At 45.8% G+C, this 24,298-nt stretch overlaps 1 protein-coding gene across 1 annotated transcript in view; it reads left to right on the top strand.

Annotated features, from left to right (window-relative positions):
* Positions 1 to 24,298, top strand: part of gse1b (Gse1 coiled-coil protein b) — a 171,671-nt gene that overhangs the window by 143,641 nt on the left and 3,732 nt on the right. The window contains exons 3-15 of the mRNA XM_067590956.1: positions 2,265 to 2,462; positions 10,019 to 10,227; positions 15,112 to 15,278; positions 15,569 to 15,769; positions 17,188 to 17,355; positions 17,491 to 17,855; positions 17,964 to 18,270; positions 19,687 to 20,324; positions 20,484 to 20,596; positions 20,708 to 20,972; positions 22,136 to 22,249; positions 22,453 to 22,827; positions 23,369 to 23,707. Of these exons, the coding sequence (XP_067447057.1) occupies positions 2,265 to 2,462; positions 10,019 to 10,227; positions 15,112 to 15,278; positions 15,569 to 15,769; positions 17,188 to 17,355; positions 17,491 to 17,855; positions 17,964 to 18,270; positions 19,687 to 20,324; positions 20,484 to 20,596; positions 20,708 to 20,972; positions 22,136 to 22,249; positions 22,453 to 22,827; positions 23,369 to 23,707 (3,459 nt within the window). The remainder of the gene's footprint in view (positions 1 to 2,264; positions 2,463 to 10,018; positions 10,228 to 15,111; positions 15,279 to 15,568; positions 15,770 to 17,187; positions 17,356 to 17,490; positions 17,856 to 17,963; positions 18,271 to 19,686; positions 20,325 to 20,483; positions 20,597 to 20,707; positions 20,973 to 22,135; positions 22,250 to 22,452; positions 22,828 to 23,368; positions 23,708 to 24,298) is intronic.

The following is a 24,298-nucleotide window of genomic DNA, read 5'->3' as shown; positions in this document are numbered from 1 at the left end:
GGGCGAGAGGAGATAGATAGACGGAGAGTGAGAGAGGGGAGCAGGAAGATGGTGTGTGTCCTGTCGGTGGCTGCCGGTGTGTGCTGGGCTGGGCTCAACGTGAAGATGCAGCCATGGGGGATCCAGGCGGCTCCACTCCTTTGTGCAGTAAGGAGCTACGACCACGCTTTTTATCTATGAGGGGGGGGGGGGTCATGAACCACTGCCAGACCTCCGGATGTGTGACTCTGTGTGTATTTGTCAAGCTTTGTGCTTGTCTGTCTCTTCTTTCACTGTGTGGTTTTGTGTGTGTGTGGTTGCTCTACAGGCTTCAGAGTCTTTAAATAATGTGCTCTGTCTCTGTAGTATGTTAGTAGGTGCAAAAAGTTCCTTGTTTATTTCCGCTACTCCCTTCTCTGACTTTTTACGACTTTCCCTGAAGAGGGAGGGACGAGCAGTACTTTGACAAAGTAACGTTACTGGACTGAGCTGTGTGTGTGTGTGTGTGTTTTGCTTGTTTTCCAGTCTCTCAATGGTGCAGTGTGTGTTATTCAGACAGTAGTCATTGTTGATTCCATTATTAATTGTGTGCTGAGTTCATTCAGAGTGCACTGGGTAACTGGGAGGTTACAGGCAGGACAACCCAAGAGGTGTTGGGAATGTTATTCACTCTCTCATGTCTGACTTGCTGCTGTGTGTGTCCCCTTGAACACACACACACACACACACACACACACACACACACACACACACACACACACACACACGGGGTGCTGTGCCTCTGCTCTCTTCTCAGGAGGGAACATGATCTTTTTATAGCCCTCTCAGCCTCTGGGGTAAACCCAGATATAACTCCCACTTATCTAATTGTGCTATTGATATACTGTTAGTAAGCAGGGTTCATTTCAGAGAGTGTGTCTTTGTTTTTGTGAAGTTTTTGTGTTATTTGAAAGTTAACTTTGAGTATTCTGACCAGGCCTGTGTGTGTGTGTGTGTGTGTGTGTTTTGATGTAAAGGTTAATAACTCTGCCATACACAAACTACACTAATGAACGTACACTGTCCTCTGAGCAACCCTTAGTGAGTGTGTGTGTGTGTGTGTGTGTGTGTGTGTGTGTGTGTGTGTGTGTGTGTGTGTGTGTGTGTGTGTGTTATGCTGGAGCACATAGGGCTATCACGCCTTTCTGGCATTTAGGGATTCCACTGACTGAGGGGCTGCCAACACGGTGTCACCTTTCATCACACACACACACACACACACACACACACACACACACACACACACACACACAGGAAGGAAAGGAACCCTCTTCACCCTCTCGCCCCCGCCAACCACCAGAGAGCTCTTATAAATCTGAGGCTAGAAATCACCCATTTTTACTTGTGCTGTTGGATGAAGACTTTCTCTTTACTATGGAGAAACTTTTGATGATGGTTTTTCAAACATAACATTTTAGTTGTTATATTCTTCTTCCTTCCCGATTTTAGTGGAGTCTTTGTAGCACCCCCTGACAGCATTAATTAGATGAATCACAGTATGAATGGGGCACTTTTTTTTAAGCGATAGTTGTGAGAAAGTGAGTTGCTGGTTTGTTCCATTTTAACAGGGAAGGCACTGGATGTGTAAATGGTAACAACATACAGTACCAGTCAAAAGTTTAGACACACTTTCTCAGTCAAGGGAGTGGGAAGTTGTGCCCAAATTTTTGAGTGGTACTGTATACCATAACATACATTATTTCTAAGAAATAATGTCACCCTGGTAGTGTCGGAGCATGTTCAGTTTAGGTGATCATAGACCTTTGGCAGAAATACAGCCAGACTGGAGCTGTTCGAGTAAGGGAGGGTGACCTGTCCTCCTAACCTCTCACCTCTGACCCTAAGCCATACAAGCAAAGCCCCTCTGCCCCCATACCGCCAATTCCCATCCGCCCCAGCTGTCACAAACAGATACCCAGCACTACACTCAGTGCTGTCTCTCTGTGTCTAAGGAAACAACTATGCGTCGTCACTCTTTTCGCATATTTGTTGGAATTGGTTTTTCCATGTTTCTCGCAAGTATATGTGTATTTGTTTGTACGGCTACAAGGGTGTTCGTAGTGACTTCAAGTGCATTCAAAATAAGACTCTCTTCTCTCTGGAGACTGACCTATGACTTGAGGATGTAGTAATGACCGATAGACCGAACTGCCCATAAAATTTCTGTCCGTTGCAAAATTCTTTCATCTGAATTCAGTGTTGGGTATTAAAATGCTCCCATTATCTTCCCTTCTGTCCTTTTGTAGGCATGAACCATGAGCCAAAGTCACCATCGTTAGGAATGATCTCCACGGCGACCCGTACCACGGCGACGGTCAGCCCCCTCACCCCATCGCCTCTAAACGGCTCCATCATAGCCAATGGAAGCCCGGCTACCCAGTCAGCTCACTCCGGATTTGCTGCAGCCCTCCGTAAACTGGCAAAACAAGCTGAAGAACCTCGAGGTAAAGCCCCACTGTCTGCGCAGTGGAGACACTAACAAAAATCTGACAGTATGCATCATCAAGTTTTTTATTTCTGGTCTAAATTATATTTAGAGTGGCATATTCAGTTTTGGACTGAACACCACATAGAGAAGGATGGCAACTTTTTGCATTGACATTACACATCTGATGAGCCTGGTTGAGGTCACTATAGTGCAGACATACGTTGCAAGATGTAAAGAAATAGTTGCTGTCAAGTTTTCAGTCTGCAGGGCGGCAGCGTTTGGTTTTATAATTAATGGAGTAAATGGAAACAATATTTCCGTTTGCACTGTTTGTCTAGTGTGAAATTACAGACAAATGTATTCTAGTTGTGAAAACCGGTATTCACTCTGCATGCTTAGATTTATTTTAACCAGTATTAAAATGATTTGACAAGTTAAAGATTAATGATAATGCGATAATATCAAGTCAAGTCAAGTTTAGTTATAAAACACATTTCATATGACAGGCATAGACTCAATGTTCTTCAGGATAAAAGCAAAAAACAGGCAAATGGGATCATACATGACAAAAACATATAAGAACATTTAAGATAAGAAGGTATTACATATATAGAAACATCAGATAAAGAAGGTATTACAATAAAAAGGGAATAAGATAAGAAGGTATAATTATTAGGCTATTATTAAATAAATAAATGGAATAATAATAATAATGATAAGGTTTAAAAAATCCAAGTTTTAGTCATTACCCACATACTTTAAACCTAACTAAAAGCTTGCGAAAAAGATGTTTTTATTCCGCTTTTAAAAGAAGACACTGTTATAGCAGGTCTTAGCTCATGTGATAGAGTATTCCAGAGAGTAGGACCATAATGAAAGCATCTAAACAATCAAAGCATAATCTTAGAGGCCAGTTGTATAGGAAACCATCATGATAGCTAAATGTATTGATACATGCAGCCCCCCCTGACTCCAACCTGTAAACCCGATGGAACCTCCTCAGATAGTTGGCCTTTTTGTGTGTGGGGATGGTCATAGAGGTGTGTGTGTGTGTGTGTGTGTGCATTCATGTATGTTCCATGATCAGTATGTGCAGCTGAGTGCAGAACTGCTAATAGCAATGGAGTGATACCCACACAGGATTGAATTAGTCGGTGTCCCTGGAGATGCTGGGATGAAGAGGAGCCACTCTAGCTGACCCACTTAATGTGCTCTGTGTGAGTGCACATACGCTTGGGTGTGCTTGTCAATGTGTGTATGTTGCTTTGCTAAATCTGTTCCATACATTCCTCCTTGTCAGTGTCTACAGACACACATGAAACATGCAACTTAACACCCATCTCTTAGAGCTCTAGTCTATGGTTGCATGAGTTCAAAATAAGCATCAGGTGGTTATGAACTTGTACGACCTCATGTCAGAGATTCTGAACCATCACTTTGTACGCTTCTATAAAGATGGATGTAAATATCTTTGTGAAGCTGCTCAGGTAGGGCTGTGTGGCTTTCTGGTGTCTGGCCCCTAATGCACATGCACATGCAAGTATTTAGCAAACCCATATGCAAAGTGTCTCTTATCAACACGTAACAAACAAACATAACATAACAAATAAGAATCTCAATAGGAAGATTCTCACTGTGGAGTTTATTGAGGGTTTAAAGAGTGTGGATACATGTTTGCGTGCGTGTGCATTTGCATGTGTGGCTCTATGCCTTGGCTCCAGAGAGGAGAGAGGCCCAGCTACCCCAGCTGTCCACCCTTGCTCTGGCTCTTAAATCAGATGGTCCCCTCCTTCCTAGCTGTCCCTGGACACCTTGCTCCCCAGCTCAATGCAGCCTGGGACCCAGAACCCAGCAAATGATTTATTACCCACAGAGAGAGAGGGCTCAGCCCTAACCTCTCCTCACCTCCCTCTCAATCCTTCTCCCCTTCATCTCACATCACTCCCTCCACCCTGTATGCCAGCTCTATTACTTTCTCGTTCTGTCTCTCTCCAAAAGAAAAATCCAATTCCAGAGTCCAGTCCTGTCTTCTCATTTTGTCCTGAACTCACCTTTTTTCACAGAATTTTTTCCTTCTTATCACTCTTGCTTATCCCCCTTTTTGTCAGTTGGCTTCTCTCAGTCCTGTTTTTTTTTTTTTTAATACTTCTGCTTTTTTTATTTTTCATTGTGTTGCAAGGTGAGAATGAGTGTGCGCTCCTCTATTTCTAATTTGCAATCTAGCAAGGCAGAGAGCTCCTGTCTGTCTTTGTCATACAAACAGACACCAGATCCTGTCTGATAAAGCTCTACCACCTTTTTATTAAAAGCACAAAAAAGTCCCTTTGTTATTTTTGAGGCCTGCTGACTGTGCCGCCTGGCTGGTGTAGGCAGTGATGTGTGGGTGAGTCAGCCATCAGGCATAAGGGGCGACTCTGCCTGTGTTAGGAGCACTGGCTCCGGGGTGGGCAAAGAGGCATGTAGCCCCCAGTGCTCTAGCCACCTCTCTGTCTGTAGAGCCTGTATTTATAGGCAACACACACACACCCAAACACCCCCGCACATGCAAACAGTTGTCTTTGTAACTGTGTAAGCCTCGTGATTGCTTAGCATGCTGCAGCCTGCTGTCCTTTCATTAGCTGCTTTGACTCAACCTCTCTCTCTCACCCTGTGGTTGATGCTTTTAGGTGAGTATATATGAGGTGCCATGACTCAGTGTCCCAGGGCTTGGAGGAATTAGTTAGGTTTGAGTACTAGTATCACTGCCACCGGCTGCTGAACTGATTTAAGACCCTGAGCACGGCCGCTGTTTATACACACACCCACAAACCCATACGCATACACTCACACATACACACACATACACACAGACACATACATCGTCACTTGTCTGTGGCGGGTATAATGAATAGCTGTGTGTACTGAGTGCTGTGCTGAAGAGGGGAGGTGATGGATAATGAGTATCAGAGCAGCGTAAAGGACACACTCTTATCCCATGAACACTTGCATGAACACACACGACGGCACTGACACGTGCGTGCAAACACACAACACACACAAACACAGATAACACACTGCCTCAAAAAGGAAGGCCTGCTGATATCTGATTAATTAGGCAGATCTGGGTTTAATCCTCTCAGTTGTTTCTACTCACACTCTCTTAGACACATACACACCACCAGAATTTCATGACTGGGTTCATACCAACTGTAGTACACTGCCTGCAGAGAGAATGAAGGTGTACAAGATAGATGGAATGAATTGGCTGGAAAAAAGAGGAATCAGAAGTAATTAGTAGATTTGTGAAAACCTGAGGTGTTTGTCAGATTGTGTGTATCTGTACGACTATGTGTATGAGTTTGTATGTGTGTGTGTGTGTGTGTGTGTATATGTGTGTGGCCGGAGGCTCCCCTTGTTTCTGGGAGCCCAGAGCATGCTGGGACAGCAGGGCAGTGTGTCTCTGACCTCTCCATCTGGAGCCTGCCTGGAGCTCACACAGCCTCCCTGCGCTCTGTATGTGTGTGTGTGTGTGTGTGTGTGTGGTTCTTCAAGGCAAAACCCTTCAGGCTGTGACTGTCCCTGAAACACTCACAAACAAGCTCATTTGCTTCCCCCCCTCCTCTCTCTACATACACAGCAACATTACACCTCTCATGACTCTCTTCAGTAGCAAAGCAACATTTAAGCATAATATACAGTTTGTACAGTCAGCAGAAGGCACAGAGGATTGCTCCTCTTATTTCCATCCGCCATCTTGTACCGTCTGCCTTTCCCTCGCTGGCACAGCAACACACACTGTGCCTCTCCCCTCCCCCCACTCAGTGATGCAGATTACAGGCTTTGTGTTGTGTTGTCAGTGCGTGGCCAAGACTGTAGTAGCAGGTGTGTGCGGTGTTTGCGTGCATCAGTAGTTATTGTGTGTGTGTGTGTGTGTGTGTGAGAGAGAGTGCACGTGTTGAGGCTTGTGCTAGTGCATGCTGGTGGGGTGGCATATGGATGCAGGGTTGGCTGGGCACTGCTATGCACACCAGGTGTGAAATGGACTGTTTAATTAAGTGCTGATGTTGTTGTAATGCATGCTGGGAGGGAGGAGGGTGGAGGAGGACATGTAGGGTTGGGTGGGTGTGTTGGCGGGGTGGAGGAGAGCACCTTCTGCCTGGCAGGGCTGGGGCTGGCTATGCTCGGCTGTTTGGCAGAGGCGGTGGTAGTGGAGGTGGTGATGGCAGAGGTAGGGGCCATTTGGCATCACTAAAACATTTTGGGTTGTGCTGTCTTCCTATCAATGCTTAATCATCCAGTGGGATTCACTGCTATAGCTGCTGGACTCCCCTATTGAATACAAGAACCTGCTGAAGAGCTGACTTTTTGCTTTTTGATTGGGTCAGTGGCTGAAGTAAAAGCTGCTGTCTAAGAAGGGACACTCGGCCACAGCCTCTGCCACAGCTCGGTTTGTTTGTTTGTTGAGCTGTTGGTTGTATCTTCTTGTATGTGTGTGCGCATGTGTGGCTCAGCTTGAGCGGTCAAGTGTGGAGGCAGTCTGGGAGAGCGGGACTGGTAATAGAGGAGGCGATAGAGAAAGGAGCTTCACATTAATCACACACAGCTTGGGACTGAGACAGCGCTCTCTTTCTTTCTCTCTCCCTTTTCCTTGCTCTTTCCCACTATCTCTCCCCCTTTTCTGTCCCTCTTTCTTTTTCTGACCCCCCCCACTCCACCCCCACGACCCCATCACCACACCACACACGCACCACACACACACCCTTACACACCGAGCAAGTGACAATCAGTACAGCTAATGAAGTGCAGGTTGAGAGCTGATGAGCCTATTTTAGACTCTGGGGATGAAGGCTTCTGCTTCACTCCTCCTCCTCCTTTGCCTTCTCCAGCTCCCTAAAGGGCCTGCATGTGTGGCCATCTTCACTCTGTATAGATGAAAGGGGAGGAGCAAATGGAAGAAAAGACGCCCGTTTGGTGCCAATCACATGTGTTATGTATGATTTTTCTCCTATCAGATTGCACTATAATGTGAGTGAGGGGAAAAAAAGGGGAATTGGTGTGGAAATTAGAGCAGGGGGGTTGAAAATGGACAGGAGAAAATCTTGGAGGAGAGAAGGAGGCTTGATGAAGGAAAGAGGCTTATGGGCACACTTTTCTTTCTCTGACTTTCTGTGGTTCCAACAGCTATATGTATGCATAAATGTGGATACATGCAAACATTTAACCACTCTCTCTGACATCTCCCCGAGCCTTTACTGGCTGTGAATATTGTAAATGTGTTGTGAGTTGTGAGACAGATCTATGTCTGGTTGGCAGGCACTGTGTTTAAAGAACAGAAGGAAAAGGAATTGGGGTGTGTGAAGAGGTGGTGGGCAGGTGGTGGCTGCGTGGAGTGTTGTCAAAGTGGAGAAGGAGGGAATGATAGAGGAATAATAGCTGTTAGTGTGTATGTATATGTGTCGAGGAAGGACGCCAAGAAGTGTACACAAATTCTGCAAAGCTGCAAAAAGAAAATGAAGCCGTTGGTCTAAGGCCCTTGTCTCTTTTATTTCCCTCTTCCCCTCACCTGCTTCTCTTCCTGCTCTCTTAATTATTTAGTCTGCCCTGCCTCTTCTCCAGTCTGCTCTGCCTCTACATGGAAAAGGAGGCGGAGGAGGAGGAAGAGGAGGAGGTGGGAAGAGGGGGGGGGGGGGGTGAGAGAAATAGATGGAGTAGAGGTCTGTTGCTTAGCAGTTCAGAATCACTGTGATCTCCCCCTCCTCTCTACCGCTTCCCTCACTCTAGCCTTATTTGTTCCCCCAGTCTTGTGCATGCGTGTTGTGTGTGTGTGTGTGTGTGTGTGTGTGTGTGTGTGTGTGTGTGTGTGTGTGTGTGTGTGTGTGTGTGTGTGTGTGTGTTGAGTGAATAGGCTGTGACACTAGAGCTGTATTAAGTGTAGCTCCATTCCCCAGGCTGAGTGGGCTGCTATTGATTGGCCTAGTCTTGCAGGGGAGAGTAATGGCTCTCTGAGGTGAGGGGGGAGGATTAGGCCACTAATTGCCATTGTGCAGACAAGATATGCTCCCCCCCTCCACCCCCCCAACACCCCGTCCCCGCCACCCACTCACCCATCTGCACCCCTTATCTTTCTGCTTTCCTCTCAGCTCCATCTCTCGCCTCACCTCGCACCTCTTTTGCACTCTCACTTGCTGCTTTTTTTTTCCCAATCACTCCACATCTCCTATCGTTTTCCATTTTCATGTCTCACCTCACATGTATCATCACTGTCTTATCCTCACACATCATCTTCTTCTTGCCCCCCACCTCTACCTTGCCGCTCCTACTTCTACTCACATAGATTTTCAGATTTTCTCTAGACCGTCACCTTGCTGCCATTATTGATTTTTTCCATTATTTAGTGGTATTAGTCAGAATGAGGTGTTTAAAATCAGTCAATATCCTGACCGCACCTACTGTAAGCTGACATTGTCTGTTAGGTTATGTTGCCACGGAAACCCGAAGCATGGAAGAAATGGCGGTAGGGTAGAGATCTGTGGTTTTTGTTCTGATGGTGATAATTGGAGAGGAAGTAGACCTAAAACTGACCTGAGGTTTCAACTGTTAAAAAAAAAAAAATTGGCTGCATGTAAGCATGTATAACTACAAAAGCACACTACCTGCGCACGCACACACACAAGCACACATCTACTGCTGTCCTTGCTGCAGCACTGAAGTGTGTGTCCCATTGAGAGGGTTATGACCCAGTTTGACTGTGTAATGCTGTGCTCGCTCTGAGCAGAGGAGACATACAGCACACTGTGCTGTCAAGAGGAGAGGAGGTGGAGGTTTGGAGGAGAAGAAGAGAGGGAATGAGAGGAGATGCAGAGACAACAAATAGGTTAAAACACAATAGAGAGTAAAGGAAAAAATAATGGAAAAACAGAAGGGAAAAGACAATGGACACATCTGAGAGAAACCGAAGGAGTAGTTTTTATGGGGGGAGGTAAAGATGTATGGTTGGAAAGATGAAATTGCAGTGATATATGAATGTGAGCATATCATATGAGAGCTTTGGAACTAGAAGGAGAGAAAGCGAGAAGTGAGGAAAGCGAGGCATATGACCAGACCGTGACCCTGCGCTACAGGGTTTCCCTGGAGGGCTTTGTTAATGTGGCACAGCTACAGCGCAGCAGAGAAGCTCATTGGGCCAGCATTTCACCACCTGCTGTGTGTGTGTGTGTGAGTGGTGGAGGGGGGGATCTGTGTGTGGTTGTAAGCACCACTGACTGTATAGTATACATTCAGTGTGGCTGTTTCATTCTCAAGCGGTGTGTGTGTCCTGCATATCAAGGCTGTGTGACTCTCACAGGGCTGCTCATCCTGATCACTGTCACTTTATAATAGGGGCCTAGGGCCATCCATCTGGCCCTGTATGTGTATTATTTGTTGCTATTGTAGTGTTGCAAGCCCTTTTTAGTCCCAAGTGAAGCAGCTACAGGATCATACTATTGTTACATTTGCCTTTTGTTAGTAGAGCAAAGCACAGGCTATCGGCGTCCTTGCTCTTATGTTCTTTATTTCACTGTACTCATTTCATTCATGTCTGTCTTTCTCCAGCTGCGTCCTCCATCAGCAGTGAATCCTCTCCAGTGTCCTCCCCGGCCACCAACCACAGCTCTCCAGTCAGTACACCCAAGAGGGGTCCCCTCGGTCCAGGGCCTGTCCTGGTTCCCCCAGCAGGTCACAGCGTGCCAAACACTCCACCTGTAGTCACCATTGCTCCAACCAAGACTAGCAACGGCCTCTGGAGGAACGAGGGACGCCAGGTGAAATTATGTTCCAGCACCCCTCACACTGACCTTGAGCTTGCTCTCTACCTTTCTGTTACTTCCCTTTTTTTTTGTTTTGGTTGCTATTTCTGAAGTCTTTGATTGTCTCAGTGTATTTTCTCTCTATATTTTCTTTCTTTCCCTTATCTGGCTGTTCACCAACGTTCAAATGTTCACATTCGTCAGCTTGCCTGCTAGCACAAACATGCGCATAGACAGGCTCTCGAGGGATTAATGGATTTTGTAGCTGGCCTGTAACCCATAGTATGGCAGTACGTATTTGACATATGTACATGTGACATAGCTGGCGGGTCCATGAGTGTCTGCCCAAAACCTTCCCCCACCACCCCGTTCTCCCCCCTCTTGGCTCCATGCGTTAAACAATGGCAGCTGCCATTGGGACATCGAGGTGACAGCCTCAACGGCAGCTAACATCTGTGCCCCTCCAGCCCCCTTCCCACTTGGCCTTCTTGCCCTTGGACCAGCCCCTCCCATTCTTAAGCCCTCCTTACCCCCACAACCCCACCTCCAGCCTCACCCTCTTCACTCAAGCAGTCAAGTGCATCCTCTGCCTCATCATCCCGTCACCTACTCTCTGTTACGTAGTGGGGAGCGAGGCAGAGCTGCTTGCTTTGATAAGGAGTGGATTATGGATTATGGCCTTGCTTTAAGCCTTCTTATCTCAGCTCAGGGCTAATGGTCGAGGCCAAGCGCACAGTTATGAACAACACTCTGCAACATGCGGAAACTCTCCAAGACACTTTGACGGTTCCCCGGAGACAGAAAGAAGGGGGGTTATCGAACGGTGAGTGAGAAGGTCAGGCAGCCAGCGATGTGTGGGAGCATTCACTCAGGCCATTGTCCTCTCCCCTGGATAGCCCCCCCAACCCTCACCCTGTGTAGCTATAGCTTTTTACAAAGCAACCCTCGCAGAGTTCAAGGGTCAGCCAGAGATGAATGGAGGAGGAGGATGGTGCTGGAGAATCATTGGAGCCCTCCCAATGATGTCACCATTTCTACCATTCCTTAAGCATAACAAGTTTCTAAAAGAAGATGAAATAAAGGGGCAGAAGCAACCTCCACTCCTTTCCACATAGCCATATAGTGTAACCAAATCCTGTGTGTATTTTGCATGTCTGTGTTTGTGTGCTGTGCACGTGGTGGTTGTGTGTGTGTGTGTGTGTGTAAGAGGTCAAGCTAGAATTGAAAAGGTCACTGGGTTTGTGGTGCCTCTAGCAGCTCGGGGCCACCGAGCCAAAGAATGAGGAGGTTAAGGGAGGTGATGTGGATGTGATGCGGGGGGGTTGGGGGTTGATGGGGGACAGCAGCAGGGATGCGTCACGAAAGCTGGCATCATAGCATCTCCCCTATTTCAGCGGTGCCGCTTCAGCGAGCACATATAACTCTGTGGTCACAAAGAGCCACAGGGCTGTAAAAGACAAACACATACATACACGTCATCAAAATGTCCCTCTTAAACAAAGATGATACTGTCTGGGGCTTTGTCCCTATTGCTAATCACTAATAACTAAGGATGCATTAGGGAAGATGGGGCAATCCCCTGGCACTTCTACCTTGCCCTTTTGCCTTTTATCCTTTTCTCCATCCTTTCCAGCTATACCTACTATTATTATTACATTTTTTTTTTTGCCATATTTCCTCATGGTTAAAATATCTGTGTGCCCTGTCCTGACCAGCCAGTGTTTTTCATACAACAGGAATGGCACAGTGTTGAAATAAAGTGTGGTGAACAATGACAATGAAACACAGAGAGGCAGAAATAGAAATGTAAAGACAAAAGTAGAGCCTCATAGAGGGAGGATAAATTCAGAGGAAATAGTTATATGTAGAGGCAGCAGTCTGTTCTCTAGATCCCCTGTAAATCCATCCAAGAAAAGGTTGTTTGTTGCTGTGTATACATATGTGTGTGTCCTGCTTTCTGTGTCTTAGAAGGGTTGATTAGTGTCTCTCTGGCTGAGGTACGAGTCTGTCTTTCAGAGGGGGATGATAGGCAAGGCAGTGAAGGAGGGAGGGCTTGGTGTGTTGGCATTTTGCTTTAATGACTGCAGGAGTCTGCTCCCGCTGCTGCCTGTAATTGCTTTTTAATTGGCAATTTGGATTCATGGCTCCATCTGAGAGGTGTAAACGAGCGCTCTACAATGCGCAGGGTCTCCCACCCTCACTGGGGGTTACAGGGGCCTGGCTCACAGAGGAAGATGTCTGTTAATGGATGTGTCTTTGAGTCTGAGTGCTTGTATTTGTGCTCTGTAGTGTGTATATGGCAGGCTGCTGTTGAATAGTGTCTGTTTGAGAATAGGAGGCCATGTTTTTTTGGCAGGGTGAAAGGTCAAAATGGGATGGCTGGTTGGCTGTGTAGGTGCCTGAGTGACTAAGTTGTCTCTCTAATGGGGATGGAAGGTTCTGTCTTTGTAGTGAGTGTGCTAGTGTGTGTGCTTTTTCAAGGTTCTGACCTGTTACACCTGCGCCTTTGCATGTTTTTCTACAGGCTTGAATCCACATATGCATGCACAGACATACACAAACAGGCGCTAAGTTCAGGCTCAAAAGATGCATTACAAGAGCATGACAGCCATATGTACACATTGTCATTTCTTTTTGTTGATCATCTCTTATGTAAGTGGGACTCTCAGTGATAGCAGTAACTGTGAAAGCAGGAAGCAGAAGCCAGTCAATTGCAAAATTGCGGCAGCACCACCATGCTTTGTTGTTTTACAGGCATCTTTGTTGCATCCTCTTATGATGGGATTTCTGTGAAATTTGTTGGAAAGGAACAGATGATTCAATTTTAGTGGTAATCTGTATCTGGGAATTGCACCAATTGACAGTTATTGAGTCATAGCCATGGTTAGAAAACCATGCCCCTGTCACATAAATTCTGTGTGTGATGCAGAATATTGAACACAGGGTCAAACCATATTCAGTTCATACGAACCACTGGTCACCAGATAAATACCAGATAGTTACTGTTCAATAATTAAATTATAGAATACCTTTTTTTTAATTTGCTAAGCAGGGTTGTCATGTTTTGATGACATCAAAATCTTGATTTTACATTGGACAAACTATAGCATTCATTTTCTTTGTATAGTCACTCTCTGATGTAGAGAGATGTAGCAAGGCTGCTACTTGGGCATGGTATATCAGCGTGCCACCTGCTCCTCACACAACACAACAAACACACATAAATAAATACATGGACCTGTAGCACCAGTGATATAAGTGAAGCAAGAATGACAGCTTTGTTAAACACGTATCACATATTTAGCAAAGCTGTCATCAGTGTGATTATAGCAATTGATTAAGTGACAGACAAGTGTGACAGAAAGCAGCTCCTCCTGTTTTAACACGCATATCACTGGCGAGGAATTGCTCACCAGTAAAGTGTACCTGCAGCAGTACAGAAATACACACAGTACATGTGTCCATGACTGTATCTGCAAGTCCCTGTGGGTTAAAGACATTCGAATGAATGTACGTCTGATTGCCTGCCACAAATATAACCATGGCTTTTACTAAAAGTCAGAGAAAGTAAAAGTAGATTTTGTGAAAGAAAAAAAAAAAAAACTAAAGAAGGAGAACAAGCAAAGAGCAAACTGAGAGTCCGGCATCTTGTGGTTCCCAAGCCACTAACTGATATTGACTTATTTTGACATATGTGCCTCTTTTCTAGTTGGCTGCTGATTGGGATAGAAACAAAGAGGGTTGTGGGGAGTCTAAACATTAGAGGCATTTAAGATTGGATGTTAGCGCATCAGTGTCAGCCTGGGTCAGTGGTTGCAGAACAGGACGTGGAGGTAATGGCTCACTAAATGGGATTTGTTTTATCAGTGGCAGGAGTGAGAGAGAGAGGCCAGTGCTGCTGTAAGGTCTCTCTCTAATCCCAGGGAGCCCAGAGGTTAATTTAGTGGGGCAAGAACTGCCTTCTCCTCTCCATCATCATCTTTATGTCTTTATCTCTGTCTTTCTTTCCTTTCCTCTTTCCATCCTTTCTAGTTGTTCCCTTGCCAACCTCAACTTCAAGTCTTATTTTGTGGGAGATGAGATAACTTTTCAGCCATTCCTGTGAATTTCCATCTTGACTATATCACTGGATAAACAATTTCCTTGTACAACTTACAAGGGTGTAAGTTTCTCTGTTCCGCGATTGCATTTGTAGGCAGAGGAAAACCAAAGTCTCTGAAAATGCTCTCCCACTCCCACAGCAGGATGTCTTTGTAGCTCTGAAACGGTGTGTTTGTGTGTGTGTATGTGTGTGTGTGTGTTGTGGGATTGGATAAGTGAGACCAGGCGGGCTGCCAAAGGGAGAGAGGGAGGTGAAAGAGAAGAAGGAAGGAAGACAGAGAGAAACAGAGGCAGAGGGATGTTGCTTTTTGGACTTTGTTGTTGTCTTCCCTGTAGATGTTACAATGTGGAAGTTATGTGCAGACACACACAGGAACACACACGATTTGCCAAGATCAAAGTCATCATTTCTCTAGAAGTACCTTAGTTGTACATCCACCATTACCACATCCTCATCGATTATAAGGATGACATCTCTTGTTTACAATTAGAGAAAAACAGCAAGCCTGTTGTTTTTTTTTTAAATCAATCTCTGCTTGCTTCTTCCATTTTACTGTATATTTCCCTCAGAGAAATGTTGGTCTGTCTATTTTTACAGGGAGGTGGTATGTGTGAGAAAGTAGATAAAAGTGCCTGAGGTAGGAAAAGAGAGTGAGGGAGGCTGCTGCTCCGTAAACAGGCCTATTCTTTCTCTCATCTCCCCCCCTCACACGATGGGCTCCATGAGCAGTGACAAGCGTGACGGTCACAGGTCCTCACGAACAATGACTAAGATTCTCTCTCTGTGTGTCTCTCCAGGCTGACTCGGGGCCTCGTGGGGCCAGCAGGGAACGTCTGGGTGCAGAGGGGTCCCTCCCCCAGGAAAAGGGTGGCCCCTCAGTCCCTGCCCACCTCCTGGGAAACCCCTATGCCTTTGGTCTCACCCCCGGTGCTGTAATGCAGGATTCACGTTTCCAGCCACTCAAGTGAGTCACATGTTGCTTTGCCTGTTCCCCTGTTCAGAGTTAACATGTTTTCAATTTGTAAGGAAGTTTCATGATCAATAATTCATGGGTATATGAAGCTCACTGGAATGAGCAGTTCCAACAAATGTGCAAGGTTTGTCTCTGTTGGTATCGGCGTAGAGAAACTATAAGAACTTATAGTTTCTATAAGAACTTATAGTTTCTTGGTGAAAAACAATTTACAACAATGAGCACATAAAATCAAACTAACTGTGTCCCCACACCCCTTCCTCTTTTTCTTTTGTGGCCAGTCTGCCTAGACAGTTGCCTAATGCAGTGCCGCCTGGTCCTGTACCAGAAGAGTACCTCCGTGGTTTTCGGCCCTATGCCACAACTGAGGATGCCCTCCGTATGCCCTCTTTGCCCTTGGGCCTGGACCCTGCCACTGCAGCTGCCGCAGCTGCCTACTACCACCCCAGCTACCTGCCTCATCCCTCCTTCACGCCATACAGGTAAGCCTCTCCATAAATATGTTTTGTTGGCTTGGCTCCCATTTCCTCTGAGAGCAAATTGTGCAAACCAGTACATATGACTATAAGTAAGTATATGTACTACTAAGACTCAGCAGTAAACGCGTTACTGTATATCTGACCTTGAATCATGTTCCCAGAGGTAAAATATTTTGTTGATGTTCTTTATTTGTATTTTATATTTAACTGGAGGATCGATTTTATTGAGTGTAAGTGTTGTAGAGAGATGTGACTAAGGCGGATGGCAGCACAAATTGAAAAATCAGGTTCCAGGTAAACAAAAAGCACAAAAACAGAACACAGATAACAGAGACAAAATAACTAAACTCATAGTATCAGCATGGACAGTTAGAAGGTCACAGAAAATCAGTTAAAACAATGACGTTCTAGCTCTGAGCACTGGGCACCTCTTTGCATCACAAAAGGGTTTATTATATTGGATGCACTCCCTGTGTCCATACGTGAAAGCTTAGTATACTTAATCATCTAATAGGCCACTGTTTGAAAATATCCTCGTCAGCTGTGTCAAAAGCTTTTAAGAGACTGATTTGAAAAATAGATTTACATCAGTGTTTATTGCCAAAGGCTGTAGAAAGTTCATTTACAACCTTCAGTGCTTTGTTGCTTGTGAAACTGCAGTGCAGTTCCTCATTAAACAATGACTACACAAAGATTTGACAGTTAACCAGAATTTCTCAGGGTAATATTTTTTGCAGAATGAGACAAACAAAACTGTATTTGCTGCCTAAAAACAAGCCAGTCAGTAGCAAGAACCAATTTCCTTGTCTTAGCCCAAGGTAAATTATACTAAAAAAAAAACAAAAACATATTGAGGTATTTTGTTGTTCTTTACAGGAGCAACAGTACAGTGATCACTAAGGAGAAAATCCCAGCAACACAAAATTTTTAAGGATTATTTGTTAAAAAATAATTCATTTTAAATGTACGTGCGTGCGTGGGTCCGTGGGTCCGTGTGTGCGTGCGTGCGTGCGTCCGTGTGTGTGTGTGTGTATTGAGAAGGGCCCTGCTTGCTTTGGGCTATCACACAGGCTGTGTGCCCCTGGTCTGTCAGCCCAGCAAGATCAGATGACTGCAGCACCCATCACACACTGCGCTGTAATGGATTTAATGAGGGGATGAGCTGTGGATGTCACACACATACACAAAAAACACACAGCATCAGCACACAGCGCAGTCTCTTGCCTGGCTGCTGTGTAGTGATTGAGGTTAGCTGCCAGACGCTGCTGCTTTCTTGAAAGATGGAAGACACTGTGATGTCGCTTCTTTGGGAGACGGAGGCACATAGGTTAATGAAAGTGAGCACTGCACTGTCACACGGGGAGACTGACTCCCTCTCTTTCTCTCTTTTCTCTTTTTTGATTGCAATCCTTATCTCCCAGGATGGATGACCCGTTCTGCCTCTCTGCTTTGAGGTCACCTTTCTATTCGCTGCCAGCAGGGGGAGCTTTACCCCCCATCCATCCCTCTGCTGTTCACATGCACCTACCAGGGGTCCGCTACCCAGGAGACTTCACACACCCTTCACTGTCAGCACTACAATCTGAGAGGTAAAGTCCTCTTCATTTATGCATACATTGACACTCAAGTACATGTATAGTATCAGCTGTGATTATGAACTGTCTTTTCTGATTTCACAGCCATCTTATTGCTACTTCTGTTTCCCTGCCCACTTTGCCTTCTAGGCTTCAGCTGGAGGATGAACTGCGGCAGCGAGAGAGGGAGCGGGAACGAGAACGCGAGCGCGAAAAAGAGAGGGAGCGTGAGGCGGAAAGAGAAAAAGAGCGGGAGAGAGAACGAGAGAGAGAAAGGGAGCGGGAGAAGGAGCTGGAGAGGGAGAGAGAGCGCGAGCGAGAAAGGGAGCGTGAGAGAGAACGGGAGAAGGAGAGAGAAAGAGAGAAGGAACTGGAGAGGCAGAAGGAGAGAGCGCTGAGGGAGAAAGAGCTGCAGGCATCCAAGGCCATGGAGAGCCACTATCTGGCTGAACTCCATGCCATGAGGGGGCAGGAAGACCGAACCAAGCCTGAGAGACTGACCCCTAATCGGGCTGGTATGTGTCTCTACTTCCCCTGTGGCCTCCATAAGCTACACTCATACTGCTTGTCAACTGTAAACACTTTATATCAGCATTTTGACCCTGATCTTTCTCCCTTGACAGATAAAACCAAAGAGCCCGCCCTTCCAGCTCCCAAACCAGTCCCACCAGGACTCCACTCCTCAGTGGTACAATCACATCATCTCGTCCCTGGTCTAATCTCAGGCCACAGCCCCTACATGGCGCCCGCCGCGATGATCGCTCAGAGGAACAATGAGGAGGAGAGGTGGTTGGCACGGCAACGCAAGCTGCGTCAGGAGAAAGAAGACCGTCAGTACCAGGTGTCTGAATTCCGCCAGCAGGTTCTGGAGCAGCACCTGGATTTGGGACGGACAGCTGACACACCAGATCACAGGACAGATTCACACAGGTGAGGCAACACTTGCAAAGCCAACATGTGCTATGACTTGGCAATCGCAGTTTTGTCCATGTTATCTGATAGAGGCAGTTTGGCCATATCTGTGACACCGAAATGCATGCGTGCTCTCACGTGTTCACCAATACAAACACTATTTTTGGGGTGTTTGGCTGTCTGTCTCTGCTAGCCTGATAGGGACAGTTGTGCCTGTGTTTTGAAGCCTCAGAAGCTGGCAGGCTTTAGAAGTTTGTTTTCAGGCAGGACTGGAAAAAGATAAACCCTGTCAGAAGCATCACAACTACTCTATTTCTGTCCATGCTACCTTCCAGGCCCGACATGCAGGCAGACAAGCTATGTTTAGGTGTTGATGTAGAGTGCAAAGCGGGGTCCTGATGACTGCTGTTTCATGAGCATTGGGCAGGGGTTTCAAACAGGCAGCGAGTGGGACAGCTAAGATACACAAAGGCTAATTCTCAGCTAATCCTCTCAACCTTGCACAGCATAAGCCCCCTACTTACCCTCCCTTGTTACTGTGCCTGTGTTTGTGTTGTTGTGTGTGATTCAGGAGTGAGGTTTTGGTTAATGCTGAACTGGTAGGACAGGAGAGATACACGCATGTCCGCTATCAGTAACCCTACGGTATAATCGCAGAATCACAGCTCACAGGCTGCAGATTGCAGATAACACACACATTTACTCACTCACACACAGAACAGACACACACAAACACAAACAGGAGGCGTAGATAATTTGACTGGTCATGCAATGTGCTCTCCTGCCAGGTTTGATTTGGAAAGATGTTCTAGACAGTGTCCATCAGCCATCTGTCTTCTTTCTTCCTCACTGTTGCCATTTCTTCCCCATCACCATACCGTTTCTCCTTTTCAAGTCTCTATCTTCACCTTTGTTCTCAATGTACATATATATTCTTCTCCTCTCTCTCATCATTAAGTGTGATTCATTTTCTAATAATCCACTGGCCTCCTTACCCTCCCTATGTCAGTCCCTTTCTTCTCTGCTTGCCTGTCTGTTAGGAGAATATTTCTCCTGGCCTCTCCCTCAGTACACCACTCTCTGAACTTGCTCTCTCCCTCTGTGCATGTGTGTGCGCATGCCACATACTACAAGGGCCTAACAGATCAAAAACAGCCCTGTATATTTGGAGGACATTGTGTGCCTTGGCCACATCCTCGCTCTGCTCTGGGCTACTCTGTCTGGGCTTGATAATACTGCTTTGCACAGACACACAAACCCACAGACATACTGACAGGGATGAAGGGAAATAGGCAGGGCATATAAGCACTGTGGTGTGACTCTGCATTGCATTAGTGATTGGTAAACACTATTTCTCAATTTTAGAAGAGATATAGGCATTGTTCTGTATGTCCAACAGATAAGCATGGCTCCTGTTACATTGTATCTTTACAGACCAAATCACCATGAACCAGGAAACCGGGACCTCCACCCTCACTTAGGTGCCCCTCCACCCCTCATCTCCCCCAAACCTCCTCAGCCGCCACGTGAACACCACCCTCCGCCTCCCACTACCCTGTGGAACCCCGCCTCTCTTATAGAGACAGCCTCAGAGTCCAGACGTAACCACGAGCCCTCAGGGATGGGACACTACGAGCTCAGTCGGCTGCCCCCAGGGCTCTCCAAATATGAGGATGGGGCCAGGAGAAGAGAAGGGGGAGTGATGGAGAAGTATCCCCCGCTAAGAGGTCCTCCGGGCCTGCCAGAGCCTAACACATTCCTCGCTGATTTGGAGAAATCCACCCAGTCCTTCTTCAGCCAGCAGAGGGCATCACTGTCCCTGTCCAGCCAGTATGAACTGGAGGGAGCCGGGAAAAGCAGTGCTGGACTGAAGAGCCTCCAGGGACACCAGGGGCACAGTAGACAAGGACAAGCGCTAGGGATGGTCACTGGGCCAGGGATGGGACAGGTAGCCACACTGGGGATGGTTCCAGACACAATGCTGATCTATGATGAGTTCCTTCAGCAACACCGACGGCCTGTCAGTAAGCTGGACCTGGAGGAAAAGAGGAGACGGGAGGCCAGAGAGAAAGGTACTCACATAAATCATAGTGTTGCACTACACCCAGTGATGTTCACTCTTACATGCATGGAAAAAAAAATCATTGACTATATTTTGTTTAATGTAAGAGTTATCCTAAGAGGTGATTTAAAAAGTGGGGTGTCAGTAGTGACCTCTGTGTTTGCTGCAGGTTACTACTATGAGCTGGATGACTCATATGATGAAAGTGATGAGGAAGAGGTGAGAGCTCACCTCAGAAGAGTAGCAGAACAGCCCCCACTCAAACTGGATGACTCCACAGAGGTAAAACAACTGCCAACACATACCTTTTCTGTGCTTTCTATGATGGAAGTTCAGACAGGCACTCATGACTAAAAATTGCAGTGAGATGATTTCTCTTGCCTCTCTGAACAGAAATTGGAGTTCCTGGGAATGTTTAGCCTGACTACGGTGGGCCGGCGGGATGAGCTGGTGCAGCAGAAGAGAAGGAAGAGGAGAAGGATGCTCAGGGAGCGCAGCCCCTCGCCACCTGCCACGCAATCGAAACGCACTCCCCCTCCTCCTCAACTCAGCACACGCTTCACTCCTGAGGAGATGGACCGAGCGCCAGAGCTGGAGGACAAGAAGCGGTTCCTCACCATGTTCAGACTGTCCCATGTCACTATACAGCAGAGGAAAGGTAAGGGAATTTATAGAAATACACTGCATAAGTCCAGTTTACATAGCAGGTAGTCTTTCCCCCGTGTTTAATTTACTTAGTCATGTTTGAAACCACTCTAAAATCCCTGTTTAACAGTTACTCTAAATGTGGGTCTTTAGTGTTGCTTACCAGCCATTTTGTTTAATTATGTTTCAAGAAATAGATTAATTGGCGGGAGACTTAACTATGCGTAACAATGCCTGTTAGCTATTCTTAATTAAATAAACGATGGCTCCCTTATTGTTTAAGTAATTGGTGTGCCCAGGAATTTCACTGCTTCTGACTGTAAGATATCACAATTAAGTGAAGAACATAGTTTTTATTGACAATGATTAATATTTGCAGATTATCTCAAAGCAGAACACACATCAGTGTCTTTCAGCAAAGTAGTCAGAAACCACTACACCACAGCAATGACCCAGTGCCCTTTACATGCCATGCAAACATAGCCATCAGTGACTCTTATCCTGTCTCTTCCCTTTTACATCTCATCCCAGCAGAATAAAGAAGACTGATCGCATGCCCATTTAGCTCTCAGAAAGTAATAGTCATCCTCAGTTGGCTCCATATCTTGCTGACGCTTCACTTCACCTGAGCTCTGTCTGCTTTACATGCACCACGCTCTCATTAACATGTTGACTCTAGCCCTGAAGGAAATCATAAAGAGGTGAAACAATGATCATGTCAGCCTCAAACCCCTATATTATATGCAGCATATATTTAACAATGTATGCATAATGCAGTGCTTTACATTACCCTAGTTTGAAAGGTGGATTCTTGGCAAGGTTCTGTTTGGAGACACTTGCAGTTATGCACATTCACACACACACACACACACATACACTCTCACACACACACACACACACACACACACACAGACGAAGAATTGGGAGTGGCAGCAGTAGGCTTACAGTGATCCTAGTCTAATCCTCTTGATTTACTGTTTGCTGTCTACAGATGGCAGCGCACTGCCTCCCACACTGTCAGGCCGCACTCAACTGCCTTACACACACACACACACACACACACACACACACATACATACACAGGAGAAATAAGTGGTTATAAAAATGTGAATCTGTTACACACAGACAGGCCTAATGCTACAAAGATTTACAGGTTGTTTTTTTTCTGTCTCTTAGATAATGAAAGGGTGGTGGAGCTGCTTCAGGCCATTAAAGAAAAGAGCGTAACCTTGGATACCATCAGACATGCTCCTCATCCGCTATGTAAGAGCCCTCCAGCACAGATCTCTGGTGAGACACATGCTAAAGAACACAAACATACACATGTTCTCATGTCTAAAGTATCGTGTTAGAGTGGTGTTCATTCATTCATTTGTATAATGTAGTTGTGGGAGGCGCATCTAAAGTAACAACACGTTCTAATTAGGGCATTCCATCTGTAGTAATGTGGATCTTGACCTCATCACGACTAACACATGTCCAAATGATTGCAGATTCTGCATTCGCCCAGCCTCCCTCTGAATCAGAAGACCACCACAGTGTCAGACCACATAGCCCCTCCTCACATTGCCCAGCATCCCCGAATGGCCATCCAAAACCCCTCGGGGACACATTAAGACCAAAGGAACCCCCTTCTCCAGCTGTCTACCCAGACAAGGCCCGGGGGCCTGGTGAGGGACCGATCTCTAAGAGGAGCTCTAGCCTGCTGAACAGCTTGCGGCCCCCACTCCCCCTGCAGGCTAAAGAGGGCCTTCACAGCGTCAATGGACGCACCAAACCCTGGGACAGCTTCACCCCGGAGGAATTTGCTCAGCAGTTCCACGAATCTGTGCTTCAGTCCACTCAGAAGGCTCTGCAGAAACATAAAGGTAAGAAGCACAAGTCATGGTCATAGAGGTATCTTTGTGAAGGTGACTAATGGATCAGAAAATCTGTGAAAACTGCCCATAAGTTTCTTAGAGCCCAAGGTGAAGTCTTCAAATTGTTTGCTTGGTCCAACCAAAAGTCCAAAACCTGTCAAAAAGTCAAGAGTCAAATTAATTGGAAACTATTTGATGAATTACATCTTTTTTTGCCAAAAATTCACTGCTTCCAGCCTCTCAAATGTGAAGATAAGCTGGTTTTCTTGGGCTTCCATGATATTAAATTGAATATCTTTGGATTCTAGATTGTTGGTTAGACAAAACAAGCAATTTAAAGAAATCATCTTTGGCTTAAAGAAATCAGGATGGACATTTTCACTATTTTCTAATATTTAATAGATTAAACAAGAACTTAATTGAGAAAATCATGGAAATACTAATTAGTTGCAGCCCTAGATTAATCAACTAATCCTTTCGCCACTAATAAAATGAATAAAAATGGATTAAACATGATGATCCGTTCTTCTCTCCCATCTTTGTCCTAAAGGCGGAGCCACAGGGATGTCTGAATCCTCTCACCTCCAGGAGTCCTCCGTTCACTACAACATTCCAGAGCTTCAGAGCGCGCCTGGCCGGCCACCTCAGCCGCATTCACAGTCTCACTCTAATACACATTCATTTGCCCATCCACTCACACACACTCACCCTCAGCCCAATGGGCAGCACTTCACCGTACCCCTACACCGGGAGGCCTCAGGGACGAGGGAGGACCTGTCTGGTCCAGAGGATGAGGAGGAGGAAGAGGATGAGGAGGAAGAAGAGGCTCCAACTTCCAAGTGGCAGGGGATTGAATCTATATTTGAAGCTTATCAGGAATATGTTGAAGGTAAGCAGCCACATTGAATATGCAGTGATTATACAGCTGCTAGTGCTGCTAGAAAATCTCATACATCTGCTGTTTTATGGCTCTTCTGCTTCATATCATATGTAGGTTTTATAACTGCTGCCTCTGTAAAAGCCTTTCATATTTCATTATGTAGTGCCATAATTTACTTTGTTCCTGGAAAAATTTTGTTTTTGAGACAAAAACAACATTGTAAAGCAATAATGTACGTATTGTATTGTTTGGTGGTTGGTGTCAATGCAAATGAATGGACTTGATTTATACCAGTTGTTGTAGCGTTCTCTCGTCACTAGAGGGTGGTAGTGCAAATAAATTTTTAATCAGATATGTAGACAAAATAGGCTGAACAGACATCTAATCAATCCTAGCCTTTACCATCTCACTATAATTTATAACCCTAAAGCATGAAGACATGCATCTATAGAAGCTGTTGCTCTGCTCTTTATTTGTGGTAGATCAGCCTTGTAGCATCTGTTCAGATAGCACATGATCTTGATTTTACAAAGGAGTCAGAGTTCACTGCCCTCAGTCTTGCCTTTTTTCCTCTAACCCTCAACTCTGTTTTCTTTTTCC

The sequence above is a fragment of the Thunnus thynnus genome, chromosome 1, assembly GCF_963924715.1.
Source record: "Thunnus thynnus chromosome 1, fThuThy2.1, whole genome shotgun sequence".
Classification (NCBI taxonomy): Eukaryota; Metazoa; Chordata; class Actinopteri; order Scombriformes; family Scombridae; genus Thunnus; species Thunnus thynnus.
This window is presented reverse-complemented; position numbering and strand designations above follow the sequence as displayed.